The sequence below is a fragment of the Pituophis catenifer genome, unplaced genomic scaffold (genome assembly GCF_029215685.1).
Source record: "Pituophis catenifer annectens isolate HBS135680 unplaced genomic scaffold, rPitCat1.0.hap2 SCAF_11, whole genome shotgun sequence".
Lineage (NCBI taxonomy): Eukaryota > Metazoa > Chordata > Lepidosauria > Squamata > Colubridae > Pituophis > Pituophis catenifer.
The window spans coordinates 25,137,636-25,158,295 of NW_027256891.1; the positions used below are offsets into that span (position 1 = coordinate 25,137,636).

Here is a 20,660-nt window from a genome sequence, read left to right on the forward strand (position 1 = left end):
AAACCAATCAATCAATCAATCAATCAATCAATCAATCAATCAATCAATATAGAAGTCTTTCATCAATATGGAAGGGATGAATGTTACCGAGTTCCTTGCTAATTGCAATTTCCTCTACAGAAAGTGGAGTACAGTATAAACTAAGTACAGTATAGACTAAAACCATAAATCTCTTTGTGGTCTTTTCTCCCAGTTCTTACTGGGTTCATCCTTTCTCTGAAATTAACAATTCTTGGAGGAAAAACCTTGCCATGTGATACATTAGCTATAGCTATAGAACTAAAGAACTGATGTATCCCTATATAAATGCATCATCAATGCATAGAAGACACGGTATATTTTATCGGGTGGGGGGATCTAACTAAAAACTATGTATGAAATCTAAGAAAATCCCTAAATTAAAGTGCTTCAGAGGAAAAAGGGAAGGGCTTTAAAAGGGAAGGAAAGAAGGAAGGAAGGAAGGAAGGAAGGAAGGAAGGAAGGAAGGAAGGAAGGAAGGAAGGAAGGAATAGGGAGGAAGGAAGGAAAGAATAGGGAGGAAGGAATAAAGGAGGGAGGGAAGGAAGGAAGGAAGGAAAGAATAGGGAGGAAGGAATAAAGGAGGGAAGGACGGAAGGAAGGAAGGAAGGAAAGAATAGGGAGGAAGGAATAAAGGAGGGAAGGAAGGAGGGAAGGAAGGAAGGAAGAAAAGAATAGGGAGGAAGGAATAAAGGAGGGAGGGAGGGAAGGAAGGAGGGAAGGGAAGGAAGGAAGGAAGGAAGGAAGGAAGGAAGGAAGGAAGGAAGGAAGGAAGGAAGGAAGGAAGAAAAAGAAAGAAAGGGAGGGAGGGAGGCACCTTAAAATAGGGCTAAATTATATCCAGTGCTTAATTTAAAAGGAAAAAAAATACAAATGAAAGAGAGAAAGAAAATCAGCTATTGAAATTATATAAATTCCTTCCACGCCATCCTGACGGATCGCCTTTTTTTTTTTTTCCAACGGCGAATTCAGGTGAGATGCTGGCGTATCATCTCATCCAGAACAGATTATTCTACCTGGATGCCTTTCCAAAATAAATCCAGATTAGAAGAAACGGTGTCAAACCCGCCCACCCACCCACCCACCCACCCCAGAAGATGAAACCATGATCCGCTCTCTTTCTGATTCACATGTGGACTGCGGGATGCTCTTTTGCCAGTCGACCAGGAACGAGGCACGTGGGAAACACAGCGAGTGAAAATAACAGGGAACAAAATAATTTTCGTCTCTGCCGCGTGGGTTACGTAACACGATTGTCTTCAAAAAAAAAAAAAAAGCTAGCAGAAACACTCCTAGCCCAGAGCTAAATCTCCTTCTGCATCTCCCTTCATTTGAAACAAGGGTAGAGAGAGAAACAATCGGGGATTATATCTAAAGCAAGAACCAGCCAGTCTTTCTTCCTCTTTAACCATTGTTTTTTTTTCTTTTTTCTTTTCTTTTCTTCCTTTTTTAGGGGGTGGTCGAAATTTTTAGCCATGTTTTAGAAGTAAAATAATAGAAGTAAAACAAAGTTGCATGAACAAAAGGATAGAATCAAGATCCCACGAAGTAGCGCTTTATAAGGCCTTGGTAAGACCTCACTAAGGGACGTAGTGGCTCAGTGGCTAAGACGCTGAGCTTGTCGAGCGAAAGGTCGGCAGTTCGGCGGTTCGAATCCCTAGTGCCGCTTAACGGGGTGAGCTCCCGTGACTTGTCCCAGCTTCTGCCAACCTAGCAGTTCGAAAGCACATTAGAAAAATGCAAGTAGAAAAATAGGGACCACCTTTGGTGGGAAGGGAACAGTGTTCCGTGTGCCTTTGGCGTTGAGTCATGCCGGCCACAGGACCACGGAGACGTCTTCGGACAGCGCTGGCTCTTCGGCTTTGAAACGGAGATGAGCACCGCCCCCTAGAGTCGGGAACGACTAGCACATATCTGCGAGGGGAACCTTTAAGACCTCACTTGGAATGCTGCCTCCAGTTTTGATCGCCACAATATTAAAAAAAAAAAAAAGATATTGAGATTCTGGAAAGAGTGCAGAGAAGAGCAACAAGGATGATTAGGGGCCTGGAGGCTAAAACCCATGAAGAATGTTTGCAGGAATTGGGTTCATCTAGTTTAATGAATACCATGTTTCCCTGAAAATAAGACCCTGTCTTATATTTTTTTTGAACCCTGAAATAAGCGCTTGGCCTTATTGCCATGCACTCACAAGCCCGATTGGGCTTATTATCAGGGGATGTCTTATTTTGGGGGAAACAGGGTAGAAGGACTAGGTGTGACATGATAGCAGTCTTCCAATATGTGAGGGGCTGCCCCAAAGGAGAGGGGGTCAACCTGTTCTCCAAAGCATCCGAGGGAAGGACAAGAAACAATGGACGGAAACTAATCAAGGAGAGAAGCAATCTGGAATTAAGGAGAAACTTCCTAACGGTGAGGACAATTCACCAGTGGAACAGCTTGCCACTAGAAGTTGTGGCTGCTCCATCACTGGAGGTTCTTAAGAAGAGACTGGACAACCCCTTTGTCTCAAATAGTGTAGGGTTTCCTGCTTGAGCAGAAGGGTGGACTAGAAGACCTCCAAGGTCCCTTCCAACTCTGTTAATCTAGTCTATTCTTGTCCTAATTTTGGTCATAAATCAAGGACTACCATACCTGTACATAGTGCTCCGAGTAAGGTACCATATTCTATTCTATGCATTTAGGTCTAAATTGCTACAATCCTTTTTTTTTTTTTTAAATTTGATTTTATATGCCGCCCTTCTCCGGAGACTCAGGGCGGCTTACAATGCATTAAGCAACAGCCTTCATCCTTTTGTATATTTATACAAAGTCAGCTTATTGCCCCCACAAACTGGGTCCTCAATTTACCTACCTTAGAAAGGATGGAAGGCTGAGTCAACCTTGAGCCTGGGGAGATTTGGCAATTTTTCTTTTTTTTCAAAAGAACAAAAATCTCCAAATAATAAAAACTTACATGTATCAAATCAAAGGAACACCTTTATTTCAAAATACAGAGCAGCCTCTCAAAACGCAGCCTCAAAATTCAGGTCTGCTAAATTGACCTGAATTAACCTTTTAGCACTTAAGGATGTTCCTGACCACACATTATACGGTTTGTGATTGTTATAAATGCCACATAACAAATACCTTAGGCTTCCATATGTTTAATTTAAAGTATATATATATACCTTAATTGCTGCAGCTCATTTGCTTGGCTGGGCAATAAGACAAGTCGACTAAGAAAATAATATGACTCAGCACAGAGAGAACTCAAAAGGTTCTGTCGTTCTCTGTTTGTTTGTTTGTTTCTTTAATTCCCTTCTGCCACTTTTCATCACAATGACAATTGTACAAGTTGCCATGCTCCGCGACTACAACAGGAGAAAAGAACTTGTTTTTCAAGGAGAGCTAGAAGTTCTGCAGGTCCACTAAAATTTAAGCAGATCTCCAGGTTATCAGTCTGGAAAGATGTTCAACCCCATCAGGTATTTTAAATTAGATCAAATCCGGAGATGCAGGAATTCATTTGTCCAGAGCATTCAATTGTCCAAAGATACGTCCCACCATCCAAGTGATTCTGCCTTGACTGCAGCAAATCTCTCCGTTCGCGTCTGCGCGGAAAGAGTTAATTTATTCAGCAATATCGCACTGTCAAAACCAATGAGTTGGTGGACAACGAAGGCCCCACACAACGCCAGAAGCAGACGTTAAAAATGCATGTGACCTTTCACTAAAGAATCCCAGATTCTGTAATATCTCAGATGGTTAGAGGAGACCTGACGTAGCACCTGCTCAATAGGTCAATGAAGACGGGGGTCAACCTATTCTCCAAAGCACCTTGAAGGCCAGACAAGGAATAATGGATGGAAACTGACCAAGGAGAGATTCAACCTGGAAATAAGGAGAAATTTCCTGACGGTGAGAACCATCAACCGATGGAACAGAAGCTGCCTTCAGAAGTTGTGGGAGCTTCATCGTTGGATGCTTTCAAGAAGGGACTGGACTGCCAGCTGTCAGAAATCGTGTAAGTTCCCCTGCTTGGACTAGATGACCTAAAAGGTCCCTTCCAACCTATTGTTTGGATCCTTGTTGGATCTGGATGAATGGGAGGATTCAACTGGAGATAGCTGGTCCCAGGAGGTACAAAAATAAGACCTAATCACCTCCAGTTAGGATGAAATCTTGTGTTGTCCAACATCTAATGATGCTTTCAGGTCAAGAAAAGCAGCCCAGACTTGCCTTAGCACAATATGTAAACACAATTATGGTCTTGATGGAAGGAGGTAACAACTTCCTGAATGTAGGAGGACCATTAACAACAGTGAGCAAGCTACTCTCCTCCCACTTGTTCCATAGATGGGCGTTGTGTAGAACATTTTGCCGTTTTTTTTTAAAGTTAATCACGGGTTGTCATGTTACCCAATCTGATAAACTCTGGTTAGTGCGGTTAGTTTATAACATTGATGTGGCTTCTTTAAACTGCTCACTTGACATTAGGCAGAGTAGAGAAAGATGGGAAGTTAGTTTTTTTTTTTTTTTAATTTGATTTATATGCCGCCCTTCTCCGGAGACTCGGGACGGCTTACAATGTGCTCAGCAATAGCCTTCATCCTTTTGTATATTTATACGAAGTCAGCTTATTGCCCCCACAAACTGGGTCCTCATTTAACCTACCTTAGAAAGGATGGAAGGCTGAGTCAACCTTGAGCCTGATAAGAATCGAACCTGCAGAAATTGCAGGCAGCTGTGTTAATAACAGGGTGCATTAAACCTCTGTACTACCAAGGCTCCTAGTAACACTTAAACTTATAAGTTTAGCTCAACAGACAGAAGCACTGTAATTTAACACCAGCTGTCTGCAATTAAAGTAAGTTTGAATCTTGCCAGGCTCAAGGTTGACTCAGCCTTCCATCCTTTCTAAGGTAGGTAAACTGAGGACCCAGTTTGTGGGGGCAATAAGCTGACTTTGTATAAAAATATACAAAAGTATGAAGGCTGTTGCTTAACGCACTGTAAGCCACCCTGAATCTCCGGAGAAGGGCGGCATATAAATCAAATTAAAAAAAAAAAAATCTTTTCAGAAGAGCAAAGCAGGGTACACCAGCTAAATGCACCAAGTTGGGTGCTTTGATAGACATGGTAGCTGACTTCAAAGCACAAAGATATGTCACCTTGGACATCAAAGGGGAGAGAGCAATTATCTATCTTCGCCTTGTTTCTTCCTTATAGAGTCATAAATCAAATTTAACCATTCTCTTTTGTGGTGGAATATGACTCCGGGTGTTTTAACAGGCAAGCTATTTACATATTAACTTCTTCCCTGTGTGATAATATCAGGCGTTTGGCATTAAAATTTAAATAATGTAACAGGATAGCTTCATCTCAATGTCATCTGTGTGTTCTAAATACAGGTTGCGCAAATACACTAAACAGCTTCAGTGCCAAAAATGGAATTTAATTACATCGGAGGGTAGAGAGCCAGGAACACTCCAGGTGCCCTGTACTACAACTCCCAGAGTTCCTTGACCTTTGCTCACATACTGCTTGGGATCTAAACCGCCAAATATTATTATTTTTTTTAAAAAAAAACAACAACAACAACACACTATGTGGTCTTCATCTGAGCTAAATTATAGTCGCTGAGTCAACTTCTCATTTACTTCTGCTTCTCAAAACATCCGTGGTTCCAGAATAAACGTTCTTCAAAAACCTTTCTCAAACGCATCAGTCTAGTTATCAACTGTCTCGGTTTGTTGTTGTTAGTTGCGAAGTCGTGTCCGACCCATCGTGACCCCCTGGACAACGTTCCTCCAGGCCTTCCTGTCTTCTACCATCCCCCGGAGTCCATTTAGGTTCACGCCAACTGCTTCAGTGACTCCATCCAACCACCTCCTTCTCTGCCGTCCCCTTCTTTTGCCCTCAATTGTTCCCAGCATTAGGCTCTTCTCCAGGGAGTCCTTCCTTCTTATTAGGTGGCCAAAGTATTTGAGTTTCATCTTCAGGATCTGGCCTTCTAAAGAGCAGTCAGGGTTGATCTCCTCTAGGACCGACCGGTTTGATGGCCTTGCAGTCCAAGGGACTCCCAGGCGTCTTCTCCAGCACCAGAGATCAAAGGCCTCCATTCTTTGACCCTCAGCCTTCCTTATGGTCCAACTTTCACAGCCATCCATTGCAACCGGGAAAACCATCGCCTTGACTATACGCACTTTTGTTGGCAGGGTGATGTCTCTGCTTTTTAGTAAGCTATCTAGCTTTGCCATAGCTTTCCTCCCCAGGAGCAAGCGTCTTTTGATTCCTTGGCTGCAGTCCCCATCTGCAGTGATCTTGGAGTCCAGGAAAATAAAATCTGTCACTACCTCCATTTCTTCCCCATCTATTTGCCAGGAATTGAGAGGGCCGGATGCCATGATCTTAGTTTTCTTAATGTTGAGTTTCAAGCCAACTTTTGCACTCTCCTCCTTCACCCGCATCAAGAGGATCTTTAGTTCCTCTTCACTTTCTACCATTAGAGTGTTATCATCTGCAATATCCGAGGTTCTTGCTATTTCCCCCGGCAATCTTAATTCCAACTTGTGATTCATCGGTTAGCCTTCCCCAATTGGGGAGGGCGGCACCCTCACGACGGATGGATGTCATTCTCCCTATTTTCTCAGCAATTCTGAAGTCTCTATGATTGGATCGTGTCCAGCTTGAGGAACCGTAAACCGAGTGGTGAAATCCATTTTTTTTTTTTACTACCGGTTCTGTGAGCGTGGCTTGGTGGGTGTGGTGTGGCTTGGTGGGCGTGGCAGGGGGAGGATACTGCAAAATCTCCATTCCCTCCCCACTCTGGGGCTAGCCAGAGCTGGTGTTTGCCGGTTCTCCAAACTGCTCAAAATTTCCGCTACCGGTTCTCCAGAACCTGTCAGAACCTGCTGGATTTCACCCCTGCGTAAACCATACAATCTATCAGATCATGCTTCAACCAGATTGTGGTCACCGCAATAGTTGTTCAGTCCAGTTCGCTCCTGACAAGACAGTCCTATCTTCACTTTCGATATTATTGCTCGTGAACGCAATACTTTCCCACGCAAACATGTTCCAAATGGCACACCAAATAAAAAAAAAAATCACCCAATGATGGAAACAAGAATGCCGATCCATGTATCATTGCAGTAAACAGTTCCTTCTTCCTTTCCAAGTTGGCAGCGGTAGAACAGGTAACACCTGCGTTACCTGTTGAGTTTGAATCATTCAGAGTTTGGTAATGCATGGAACAATTTCAGAAGGGTAGCATTTTAAACGGTAGTCCTTATGAAGCTCAGGGACGAGATGTCTTCTAATCCAGGAGTGGAACTTTTCTTCCTGATGGATCAGAGCAGGGGTGAAATTCTACCGGTTCGGGCGAACCGGTAGGGACGATTTGAATCAGTTCACCGAACCGGTAAAAATCACCCCTGGTTGGCCTCACCCATGCCCGCTCACTCACCTGCTTGCCACTCGCCCCTTCCGGCCACTCGACCCATTCAACCTTAAATGCTGCAGCAGAGAAAATCCGACCTTTTCTCCCTCCATTCACAGGGGAGCTGCTGCAGCCTGTCTCTTTAAGGTATTTCGACCCCCGGGAGGGAGGGGGCCAGGAGGGGACCATAAAGGGAGCAGCAATTCTCTGAATGGAGGGAGAAAAGTTTGGATTCTCTCTGCCACAGCATTCACTATGAGCCTACCGGGTTCTGTGGGGCGTGGCTTGGGGATGGGGTCATGTGACTGACTGGGCATGAGTGACATTGAGTTGGCCACACCCACTCAGTCACAGGGGGGGGAACCCACCAAGTCACGCCCACAGAGACGGTAGGGAAAATATTTGAATGTCCCCACTTCGTTCTAGGCTGCTTCTCTCCTTGATGAGTTTCCATCTGTTGTTTCTTCTCTTGCCTTCTGGTCAGTGGTGGGTTTCAAATTTTTTTACTACCAGTTCTGTGGGTGTAGCTCAGTGGGCGCGGCTTGGTGGGCATGGCAGGGGAAAGATACTGTAAAATCTCCATTCCCACCCCACTCCAGGGAAAGGATATTGCAAAACCTCCATTCCCTCCCCAATCCAGGGGAAGGTTACTGCAAAATCTCCATTCTCTCCCCAATCCAGGGGAAGGTTACTGCAAAATCTCCATTTCCTCCCAATCAGCTGGGACTTGGGAGGAGACAGAGAATAGATGGGGGCGGGGCCAGTCAGAATTTTTAGTACCAGTTCTCCAAACGACTCAAAATTTCCGCTACCGGTTCTCCAGAACTGGTCAGAACCTGCTGAAACCCATCTCTGCTTCTGGTGCTTTGGAGAATAGGTTGGAAACTCTTCAAGGAAAGAAGCAATCTAGAACAAAGGAGGAATTTCCTAACGGTAAGACCAATATACCAGTGGAACAGCTTGCTTTCAAAAGTTGTGAATGCTCCAACCCTGGAAGTTTTTAAGAAGAGATTGGACAACCATTTGCCTAAAGTGGTGTAGGATTTCCTGCTTGAGCAGAGGGTTGGACTAGAAGATCTCCAAGGTCCCTTCCAACTCCTCTGTTATTCTGTTCAGTCAAGTTCACCCAGTAACTTTCTGGAGGAGAGAAAATGAGGTTCCTTGTAGAGCGTTCTCTTTCAGCACAGCTCTTCCTAAGTATTCCAAATTCTCAGCAAAGGCCTGCTTTATCGAAGCCGCAGATCTGGGCTGCAGGCTACCCATTTTCAGGTTGTTTTCGTTTTCTAGCAAAAAGAGGAGGCGTCGGAGATTCGGTATACGCCGTTCCTAAATATCCCTCAGTCGAGAACTCTCGTTACTTAAGACTTCGGTGCCTTACATCTTTGGCGGGCTGACTCTTTGTTCTTGTCTTCCAGGAAATTATCTGGGCTAGAGGTGGAGTGAGTAACGCTTCTTCATCTCCCAATTGGGTAACACATCACATACAGAGGCATGATAAAACAAGAAAGAAAGAAAGAAAGAAAGAAAGAAAGAAAGAAAGAAAGAAAGAAAGAAAGAAAGAAAGAAAGAAAGGAAGGAAGGAAGGAAGGAAGGAAGGAAGGAAGGAAGAAAGAAAGAAAGAAAGAAAGAAAGAAAGAAAGAAAGAAAGAAAGAAAGAAAGAAAGAGGGAGAAAGGAGGAAGTGAGGGAGGAAAGAAGGAAGGAAGAAAGAAAGGAAGGGAGGGAGGGAGGAAGGAAGGACAGGGAGGGAGGGGAGAGAAGGAAGGAAGGCAGGCAGGAAGGGAGAGAGAGAGAAAGAAAGGAAGGAGGGAGAGAGGGAGAGAAAGAAAGGAAGGAAGGAAGGAAGGCAGGAAGGAAGAAGGGAGGGAGGGAGGGAAGGAGGGAGGAAGGAAGGGAGGACAGGGAGGGAGGGAGCTGTTTTGCAAATGGTGTGTATTTACAACAGTTGCAATATCGCAAGGTCATATGACCGCCCTATGCGACCTTTTTTTTTTTGACCATCAAAGTCAATGGGAGAACCTGGGTTTGCTTAATGACCACGTTTTACTTAACAACTGCAGCAATTCGCTTAACAGCTGTCAATCAGGAGATTCCAGCGGTTCAAATGAGCATAAAGATTTACCGTAAGCTTAAGCTTTCCACAAGAATCTGGCCAACTAACAGTCAAGGGAAATGAGCAGGGGATAAGAAAGAAATTCAAGGTGGGCTGGACTTAAATCTCTTGCAGGCGTGCAGGGTGATGACACATGACTGATGACACATTTGACTCCTCCCTCCGGTTCAACCTGGTCGGCTGCAAATAAAGTCAAGCAGATTCACTTGTTCAACAACGGCAATTGTGGTCCTAAATCAAGGATTACCTGTAGCTATTTATCGATTGCTAGAGAAAATCTCCAGGAGTTTATCTAGCAATTTAGAGACAGACACAGATTCTCAGGCTCTGATCTGCTGGATTTAACTAGGTGGAAGAACAATGTCCTGGTTCTCACTGAGGCAGGAAACGGCGCATAGCTTTTCTGCCACAAGGAAAAAGCAAGTCGGGGCATACTTCATTCCTTCAAGCCTAATAGGATTAAACAGAGTGGAGTCATCCCTGCGCAGAATTACATTCAAAAAAAGAGAGTCACCCATCATCCATCACATTAAAAAAAAGAAAAGAAAATGCAATTGGCTAGGTGCATGCTACACCAAAGAGAACCTGTGGGCATGCAGTGCTACGTATTTCCCACACCGGCTGGGAAATTCTTGAAGTGCACACATCTTCAAACGGTTACGGTTGGGAAAATGCTGATCCGGGTTGAGATGTGGTCATTTCGGAAGAATTTGAGAAAATAGGGCAAACTTCGAGTTCTTACAGAGAAGATGATAAGGTAAAGGTAAAGGTTCCCCTCGCACATATGTGCTAGTCGTTCCCCGACTCTAGGGGGCAGTGCTCATCTCCGTTTCAAAGCCGAAGAGCCCAGCGCTGTCCGAAGACGTCCCCGTGGTCATGTGGCTGGCATGACTCAATGCCAAAGGTGCATGGAACGCTGTTACAAAAAAGGTGGTCCCTATTTTTCTACTTGCATTTTTTATGTGCTTTCAAACTGCTAGGGTTGGCAGAAGCTGGGGACAAGTCACGGGAGCTCACCCTGTTACGCGGGCACTAGGGATTCGAACCGCTGAACTGCCGACCTTTCGATCAACAAGCTCAGTGTCTTAAATATACCCAATTCCTGCAACCGTTATTCATAAATTTTAGTCTCCAGCCCCCTAATCATCCTTGTTGGTCTTCTGTGCGCTTTTCCTTGAGTCTCAACATCTTTTTTTATATTGTGGTGACCGGAGAATCTTGTTTCATTGAGCTGAGAATAGATTTCCAAATTTTCAATACACGCACACACACACAAAAGGACACTAAGCACTGTTCTGTGCCTTTAAGACTCTGCTATAAAACCTTGGGGTTTGTTGACAATCACGTCTCTCTAATGAGAAGCTGAGTTTTACAAACTGTTGCTTCACCATGCATCCGGTAAGGCACATTAAATAATTATGAGTTTAAAAGAGGGAAAGTGTAATCCTAACCTAAACCACCTTCAGTATAGAATTGGAGGCGCCTCCCCCCCAAAAAAAGTCTTGAAAATGGTTAGGAAAAGGCCACGGAGCCTCAAGTAGGGTTGAAAATCCCTCGCCCGTCCTAAATCGTAAAATTCAAACGTGTCCATTCATTTTATTTTGGACGCAAAGGGCCACTTGGCCAAATATAGGGTATTAAATAGATTGATACCCAATAAAGGAGAATACTTGCAGTTCAGGGTTGAAATGAGGGACCCTTGGTGCTCTCTGAGCTTGTTTGTTTTTCTGCAGACTTTTTATTACCCAACTAGGTAACATCATCAATGATAGAAGGGAGTGGGGTTTGTTGAATGGAAGAGAAGGAGAATGGGAGGAGGAGGAGGAGGAAGATGACTGTGGGTCCTTGGTGCTCTCTGACCTTACTTGTTTTCTTGCAGATTTTCATGACCCTAACTAGGTAACCTCATCAGTGATGGAAGGAGTGAGGTTTATGGAGAGGAGGAGGGGGGAGGAGGAGGAGGAGGAGGAGGAGGAGGAGGGGGGAGGGGGGAGGAGGAGGAAGAGGACTATGGTGGTCCTTGGTGCTCTCTGAATTTGGTTTTCATTACCCTAACTAGGTATCATCACCAGTGATGGAAGGGAGTGAAGCAGTAGTGGGTGGCTACTGGTTTGGCCCGGTTCGGACGAATCAGTAGTAGTGGCGGTAGGAGGCTCCGCCCGGACATCATCAAATACACTCTGCGCATGCAAGCGAACCGGTAGCAAAAGTAAGTGAAACCCATCACTGGAGTGGGTTTTATTTTATTGAAGTTATCCAACCTGGTTAGAATTCAGCACTGCCTAGTAGGGGACGCGATGGCTCAGTGGCTAAGATGCTGAGCTTGTCGATCGAAAGGTCGGCAGTTCAGCGGTTCGAATCCCTAGCGCTGCGTAATGGGGTGAGCTCCCGTTCCTTGTCCCAGCTTCTGCCAACCTAGCAGTTCGAAAGCACGTAAAAAACTGCAAGGAGAAAAATAGGGACCACCTTTGGTGGGAAGGGAACAGCGTTCCGTGCGCCTTTGGTGTTGAGTCATGACGGCCACATGACCACGGAGATGTCTTCGGACAGCGCTGGCTCTTCGGCTTTGAAACGGAGATGAGCACCGCCCCCTAGAGTCGGGAACGATTAGCACATATTGTATGTGCGAGGGGAACCTTTACCTTTACCTTATCATCTTCTCTGTAATCTATTGGTCTATCTGGCACAGTGCCATATACTGTATGCTGACGATGCAAATGATGACTTATCGATGAAGAATAAGTATTCATTATAACGCTATGGATTTTCAAAACCCAATCCGTCCGTGGAGATTACCAAAAACAGTTTCACAACCTTTCGGGGGGTGGGGGGAGTTTTTTCCTTGTATAACACATTTTTTTTTATAAAAAAATCAATTTTTTCCCCTTCCCTGTAGCTTTGTCTGAAACTGGTTTACACTGATTTTATTATTAGAGCTTAGATACCAAATACTCTAAAGCTGAAATCTAAATCAATTTTTCCACCAAAGGTAGATCTACCTGCTTAGATTAAGTCCAACTAAGTTCAGGTGTGATTCACTCTGAATAGATTCTACTGTGCTTCTTACCTCCGAGTAAACATTACAAGGTTATACTTAGTTGATTCACTGGCATACCAAATTTATATTTCGCTGATAAAGAAATAAAGGGAGCTATTTAGCTCTCATCAGCTAGCCATACCCTTACTTGGATTCGAACTTGGGCTGCCTGCATGTTAGGCAGCTGTATTAACCTCTGAGCCACAAGTTGTCCTCCCTTCATCAGCTATATATATTAGCTAGGCAGTAGAAAGAAGAGAATCATGATTTTAAACTAAAATGTTATCGTTGTTTTCCCGAAAATAAGACCCAACCGGAAAATAAGCCCTAACAGGATTGTTAGGAGGTTCTTAATATGAGCCCTACCCCCCGAAATAAGATTTATAAGGCCCCCCAGATGAGATTGTTATCCAGACGGATGCGTTGAGTATGGTATTTCTCCGAAAATAAGACTTAATCAGAAAATAAGCCCTAATGCATCTTTTGGAGCAAACATTAATATAAGACCCCGGTCTTATTTTCAGGGAAACACAGTAGGAAAAAATGTATGTAAAAAAACATCCTAGTCAACAGTTTTTGTATTACAATTTGGTTATTTTTCCCGTTTCAAGAGGCCCTGGCAACTTTATTTTCTGTTGCACATGGGATAGAATGTTGCTCCCAAAAGAATATCCTCTGTGTAACATTTATGCATCACCTAGAAACATTTTTTGTGTCTGTGTGTCTGAGTGTGTATGTTGTGGGAAGGAAGTTGTGGTTGGCACAAGAACTGATGTTTCCATATGCAAATTCATCCAGACTTAGCTGGTTTTAAATTCATCAAAGCAATTAACATTCCGACAATTAGGGTGAACCCTATCATAAACCCCAAGACTGGGTGAAAAAATAGTCTCATCGCTTAAGACCAGCTACTCCAGGTATATAAGGACTATCTATTTTTAGGTTTAAAATACACACACACAAATAGGTAGATTTCTGACATTTCAAAGTCTGAACAAATGGAGCTTCTTGTCTCCTTAATTAGATCAAAGCTGCTCTCCCTTCGCAGCCCAAAATAAAGCCCTCTGTCAGCACTCCAAACTACATTCGTTCCAGTGCTGACATAAGGAGGAGAAGAGGGGACAGCTGGCAAGAGGACGCTTGACTTTTCACCTACTTATTTTCCCTGAAGATAATATCCCCAAGGAGATGGGGATGAGAGGGGGGGACATTCCTGAGAGCTGAAGTAGTAGATATGGGCAGTGTGATTTGGAAAATGGCCAATGAGACGCAGAGAATTGAGGAATAGAAAGGGAAGGTTTGGGGTCAGGAAGTCAGTGTTGGCTACGACATAATTGGGGACAGATTGTCGTGCTTAATAAATGAAAGATTTCATCAAAGACTATTTGTTTGGAAATGCAATTTATTTGAGACGACACCGAAACTTGACACCCTCGTAATTAATATTACGCTCCCTTCTTATCAGAGGCACAGTTTAAAGACCCTGTCATATATTCAGATAAAGTTTATTGATTGATTAAAGGGATGCCCTGCCCATCTTGTGGTTCGAGCGAACACGAAGTACATTTGCAGAAGTGGGATTGACATACTGTAGCAACCGGTTCGCCCAGCACCGGAAATGTGAGTGTAGGTGTCCGCGCATTGTGTGCGGAATCATAAAAGCCGCCCTGAGTCTCCGGAGAAAGGCGGCATATAAATTGGACTAAATAAATAAATAAATTCACTCACACGTGCCTTCCACACATGCATGCGACGTCAAACAACACGGCAATTCGCTCGCTCGCATGCGCCGTCCGTGCATGCATGTGGTGTCAAAAACACAGTGATATAGGACGGGATTGCACCCCTGCAGGTCGCCACTACCAGTTCGCCCGAACCGGTCTGAGCCAGCTAAATACTACCTCTGTACATTCGCCAAAAAGCCTTCCAAAACACAATTTTCTTATAAACAGCGAAAGTGACCTGCTGGCTGACCACAATTCTCAGCCAAAAATTCCCTCGCCAGGCTTCACTCACACAAAAGGCATTACAGATAGTCCTGGACTTAAAACGGTTCATTTGTGAACTGAAGTTACGACGTCACTGAAAAAAAAGGGACTTCTCACTATTTTTCATACTTTATGACCGTTGCAGCATCTCCCTGGTCACATGATCAAAATTGAGAGGCGTGGCAATTGACTCACATTTACGACAGTTGCCATGTTCTTGATCCCCTTTTGCAACCTTCTGACAAGCCAAGTCAATGGGGAAGCCAGATTCACTTAACGACCGTAGCAGGAACAGGCGTAAAATGGGACAAAACTCACTTAGCAAACATTTCACTTAGCAACAGAAATGTTGGGCTATCTTGTGGTCATACGCCGAGGACTGCCTGTACTTTTGGCGAGCCTACCCAAACCATCTTCTCCTTTTACAACTCCCTCCAGAATTCCCTTCTTCCCCGGCTTACGGTGCCTTCAAAATTGAAGCATATAGATTAATAAGATGGAAATATTTTTTTTGTTAGGCATAATACTGGAAAAGTATGATAAAGGGAATCTATATTTAATATGACATGTTTTGACAGCAGCAAGAATTGTATATGCACAGTACTGGAAAAATGAGGAAACATCTACAGAAGAAGCTGTAATTTAAAAAAAAAAATTAGATTGTGCAGAAATGGATAAACCGACCCTAAAATTACAAGAAAAAGAAGACACAGAGTATTTTCGAACTTGCTTTACAAATGATTGGATAGTAGAGGTAGAAATTAGGAGAGGGAAAAGTATTGTTAGATATAAATAAAATGATCCAGATGATACGCTGTTCGCTAAAGACTGATGTATGTAATGTGGAAAATATACAAATAAACTTGTTAACAACAACAACAACAACAATTGCAACTTTGACAGCTCTTGATCTGACATTCATACAATGTCATATCAATTAGGATGGGTTCCCCAGGGAAGATCTTGGTTAGGATGACACCCCCGTGAGTCACCTGGGCACAACCTCATCACACCCTCATCACACCACCCAGGGAGGAAAAAAAAAGAAAAGAAAAGAAAAATCGATCGACAATTTTGGTCAGCCAATAATCAGCCGAGGTATCGGGTTCAATCGATGCACTCTGTGTGCTCCCAACCAGTTCCTAAGCCAGCTGGAAGGACGACACCTATTTAAAGTTTCCAGCGGTTTGGTGTTTACAAACAGGGTATATGAAATGAGGTTGGGAGCAGTAACAATTTTTTTTTTCATCCTAGCGTCTGTCTTTAGAGGGACAGGTAGCTCCAACTGTCACGTGAGAACATTCACAGATTAACAGAGTTGGAAGGGGACCTTGTGGGTCATCTAGTCCAACCCCCCGCCCAAACAAAAGACCCTACATCATTTCTGACAGATGGCAGTCCAATTTCTTCTGGAAAGCTTCCAGTGATGAAGCTCCACAACTTCCAAAGGCAACTTCTTTTCCATGGGTTGATTGTTCTCACCGTCAGGAAATTCCTCTTTATTTCTAAGTTGAATCTCTCCTTGTTCAGTTTCCATCCATTATTCCTTGCCTGGCCTTCAGGTGCTTTGGAAAATAGCTTGACCCCCCCTCCTCTCTGTGGCAGCCCCTCAAATATTGGAAGATGCTCTCCTGTCTCCCCTGGTCCTTCTCTTCACTAGATTACCATCCAAGTGAAATTCTGTCCGTAAATCGCATCCTAAAAGCCAGTCACATCTGCAGCAATGGAGGCAGAGTAGAAAGTCCAAAAGCTTCTTTCATTTATTTATTTATTTATTGGTTCGATTTATATGCCGCCCTTCTCCGGAGACTCAGGGTGGCTTACAATGCGTTAAGCAATAGCCTTCATACTTTTGTATATACCTGCTTAGTAGGGCTTTTGGTCCCCCCTAAGCGGTGTTCTTTTTTATACAAAGTCAGCTTATTGCCCCCACAATCCGGGTCCTCATTTTACCTACCTCGGAAGGATGGAAGGCTGAGTCAACCTTGAGCCTGGTGAGATTTGAACTCGCAGTAATTGCAGGCAGCTGGTGTTACTTAACAGCACTTTAGTCTGCTGCGCCGCCAAGGCTCTTTGTGATGTTTTAAGATGTTTTGTGGTCTCCAACATCTTCTAAAATTCAGAATTACTTTCCTCACTTGCTCATGCAAAACTCCACAGAAGAACAGAGCGTTCTTTGGGATGCTTCGTGTTCTAGGTTCAGATCAGCTCCAGAATGAAAACCTACCTGGGGAAACACCCTCCAACCCCCGTTATCCCTCCCAGCCGACCTAAAAATATCTCTACGCTGTTCTTGACTTCTGATTTGGCCAGTTGGATGAACTCAGAGTGGATTTATTTCTGGATTCCTTATAGAAATCCTGGAGGTTTTCTTTCGGTGGGAAATAGTTGAAGGCTTCAGAGCATAACCACTAAATTACCCATGTTTCGTAATCCTGGACAATAAGTTATTCCCAAGGAGTTCAAAAGAAGGAAAATAGCCACTATGAAGCACGGAGGGTGCCAAGAATCACAACCAAGAATCAATCAGAATAGAGCGGGAAGGGACCTTGGAGGTCTTCTAGTCCAGCCCCCCTACTCTAACCCCAACCCTAACCCTAATCCCGCCCCCTGCTCAAGCCCCCTTACTTTGGTGGTTGTCTATGGAGGTTCTCAATTATCCAGATAAAGGTTGTCCCAGATGTTTCTTTTTTCCCCAAAAGGCAACTGGATTTTCTTGGGCTATTTTTTCCTTCTTTGAAAACATTTGGCTTCTCATCCAAGGAAGAGGAGAAGAGAGGAGAGGAGAGGAGAGGAGAGGAGAGGAGAGAAGAGAAGAGAAGAGAAGAGAAGAGAAGAGAAGAGAAGAGAAGAGAAGAGAAGAGAAGAGAAGAGAAGAGAAGAGAAATAAAAATAAAAATAAAAATAAAAATAGAAATAGAAATAGAAATAGAAATAGAAATAATAGAAATAGAAATAGAAATGAAGGGAAGGGAAGGGAAAGGGAAGGGAAGGGAAGGGAAGGGGAAGGGAAGGGAAGAGAAGAGAAGAGAAGAGAAGAGAAGAGAAGAGAAGAGAAGAGAAGAGAAGAGAAGAGAAGAGAAGAGAAGAGAGAGGGGAGGGGAGGGGAGAGAGGAGAGGAGAGGAGAGGAGAGGAGAGGAGAGGAGAGGAGAGGAAGAGAAATAAAAATAGAAATAGAAATGAAGGGAAGAGAAGAGAAGAGAAGAGAAGAGAAGAGAAGAGAAGAGAAGAGAAGAGGAAGAGAAGAGAAGAGAAGAGGAAGAGAAATAGAAATAGAAATAGAAATAGAAATAGAAATAGAAATAGAAATAGAAATAATAGAAATAGAAATAGAAATAGAAATAGAAATGAAGGGAAGGGAAGGGAAGGGAAGGGAAGAGAAGAGGAGAAGAGAGGAGAGGAGAGGAGAGGAGAGGAGAGGAAGAGAAATAGAAATAGAAATAGAAATGAAGGGAAGAGAAGAGAAGAGAGAAGAGAAGAGAAGAGAAGAGAAGAGAAGAGAAGAGAAGAGAAGAGAAGAGAAGAGAGAGAGAGAAGAGAAGAGAAGAGGAAGAGAAATAAAAATAAAATAGAAATAGAAATAGGAATAGAAATAGAAATAGAAATGAAGGGAAGAGAAGAGAAAAGAGAAGAGAAGAGAAGAGAAGAGAAGAGAAGAGAGAAGAGAAGAGAAGAGAAGAGAAGAGAAGAGAAGAGAAGAGAAGAGAAGAGAAGAGAAGAGGTTGGAAGGGACCTTGGAGATCTTCTAGTCTAGTCCAACCCCCTGCTTAGGCAGGAGACCCTACACCCTTTCAGACAAATGGTTATCCAGTCTCTTCTTAAAAGTTCTGACGTTAGAACCGAAGAAGCTTCCTGGATGAGAAGCGAAAGGTTTTCAAAAGGGGGGGGAAAAAAAAAGAAACCAAGAAAGTCCAAGTTTTTGTTTTGTTTTATTTGGAAGCCCTTTTGGGACATTCGGAGTGGGTCGTGTTTTGCTTTCCCCGAAGCCACCTGCTCGCCACCAAGGACCCACCTGCCTACCTGGCATCTCCAGATTCGCTCCCAGCGCCGGCCGAGCGGTGCACGAAGCTCCGGGCCACGATTTCGGGCTTGACTTTCGGAGCCCAGCCAGCCAGGAGAAGAAGAAGAAGAAGAAGAAGGCTGAAAAACGTCGCTTGGCCCTTTCAGGTGGCAGCCGGACCTTTGGCGGGCTTCTTTCCCCCCTAGGGAGACGGGTCATCCAGGACGGGAGCTTCCGACGCCGAGCTCAGCTTCGGGAAACCCCAACGGACCCTCATCGCGACTTCCCTCCGGCTTCCCCAGTGATTTCTCTCTTCCCCAAGGCAAGCCACCAAAGGAAGAGAAACTCCGAAGAAGGACCAAAAACGCCAGCCAAAGCCAAAGGGAAATGCAAAAAGTAGCCCAAGAAAACTTTGGGAAAAGGAAAAGTCCGATGGATCGGCCAGCAGATGCCCGGAGAAGCGCAGATGCCCGGCCAAGCGCAGAGCCGGGGATCGACTTAAGAAAAACTCGCAGCGGCCGCGCGCGATCTGCCCCCGAACGGGTTGTGTAACTCCGCGAACCGCGGCTGGAGTTTAGCCCTCCCTCCTTCCCTCCCTCTTTCCTTCCCTCCTTCCCTCCTCCTCCTTCTTTCCTTCCCTCCCTCCCTCCTCCTCCCTCTTTCCTTCCCTCCCTCCTCCTCCTTCTTTCCTTCCCTCCCTCCTCCTCCTCCTTTCCTTCCCTCCCTCCCTCCCTCCTCCTCCTTCTTTCCTTCCCTCCCTCCCTCCTCCTCCTTCTTTCCTTCCCTCCCTCCCTCCCTCCCTCCTCCTCCTTTCCTTCCCTCCCTCTTTCTTTCCTTCCCTCCCTCCCTCCCTCCCTTCTTCCCTCCCATCCGAGGCATCCCCGCCCGGGCCAGGCGGAGGCGCGGGCACGCGGGGCGGGGAAGCGCGCACCGGCAAGACTCGCCTTGCGCCCCATCCTGCGGCGGCTGCGGCTGCGGGGCACGCGGAGAGAAGGGACGGCCGGGGAGTTTGGTGCGCCCCCCGGCCGGGTCTGGGGAGTCTGGGATGGAAGGAAGGAAGAAAGGGAGGAGGGGGCGCTGATGCTGCTGGAGTCGGGGAGGGAAGACCCGGGCGCGTCCTACGGGCTTGGCGGGAGCGCGCGCGCGCGTTCCCGTCGGCGCTGGAGAGCCTGGCACGGAAAGTAGGTCAGCTCCTCGCCGAGCTAAGAGGCAGGCAGCCAGGGAGGCGCGCAAGGGATGGTGCATCTTGGCGGAGGAGGTTGGAGGGGGGGGGGCTTCCACCGGGTACCCCAGCGCTGCAGGAAAATGGAAAGGGCAGGTGGGCTCTCCTTGCTGGGGTCCCGGGCTAAAGGAGCCGCCCTGCGAGCCGGTCCTTGGATCCGGAGTGATGCCACCCGCGCCTCCAGACCTGGATCAGAACGCTCTCCAACTCTGGGCTCCCTTCAAAACATCCCTTCTTTCTTCTTCTTCTTCTTCTTCTTCTTCTTCTTCTTCTTCTTCTTCTTCTTCTTCTTCTTCTTCTTCTTCTTCTTCTTCTTCTTCTTCTTCTTCTTCTTCTTCTTCTTCTTCTTCTTCGCTGGAGTTTTTAAAAGTGGTTTGCCATTGCATCCTTTTGGGGGATTAAGGCAGAGTGGCTGGCCTAAAGGCGACGGGGCTGGCTTTGTGTGCCTAAGGCGAGACTAGAAGCCACGGCGCCTTGGGCTGCCTCCTTTCCTCTCCTCGCCTTGCCCCAAAATCAAGGGGGGTGAAAAGTGTGAGGTCGGGGCGAAGGGGGTAACTTTCAGATCGGTGCTGGGTTTTCTCATCAGCTGCTTCGGTCTGGACGTTGTTGGGTCTGTTTGGATGGTTTCTATAGACCTCTTTTTTTAAAAAAGAAAAAGAAACAAAGAAACAAGGAGAAGAACTCAGGACTGAAGACGTCCCACACCTCACTTCTCTTTATTTGACTTAAATAAGGCCAACCGCCAATCGGGGGTTAAAGTCAGAGCTACAAGAGCTTGTACCCTATGACTATCATTAAGTGTTGTACCTTATGATTCTTGACAAATGTATCTTGTCTTTTTATGTACACTGAGAGCATA

The 20,660-nt window shown here is 45.1% G+C and overlaps 1 protein-coding gene across 1 annotated transcript in view; it reads right to left on the bottom strand.

The window, feature by feature from the left end:
* Nucleotides 1-18,798, bottom strand: part of LOC139322578 (neuronal PAS domain-containing protein 2-like) — a 65,397-nt gene extending 46,599 nt beyond the window's left edge. The window contains 3 exon segments of the mRNA XM_070951720.1: nucleotides 18,600-18,688; nucleotides 18,690-18,779; nucleotides 18,781-18,798. Of these exon segments, the coding sequence (XP_070807821.1) occupies nucleotides 18,600-18,688; nucleotides 18,690-18,779; nucleotides 18,781-18,798 (197 nt within the window).
* Between the last annotated feature and the right edge of the window lie 1,862 nt (nucleotides 18,799-20,660).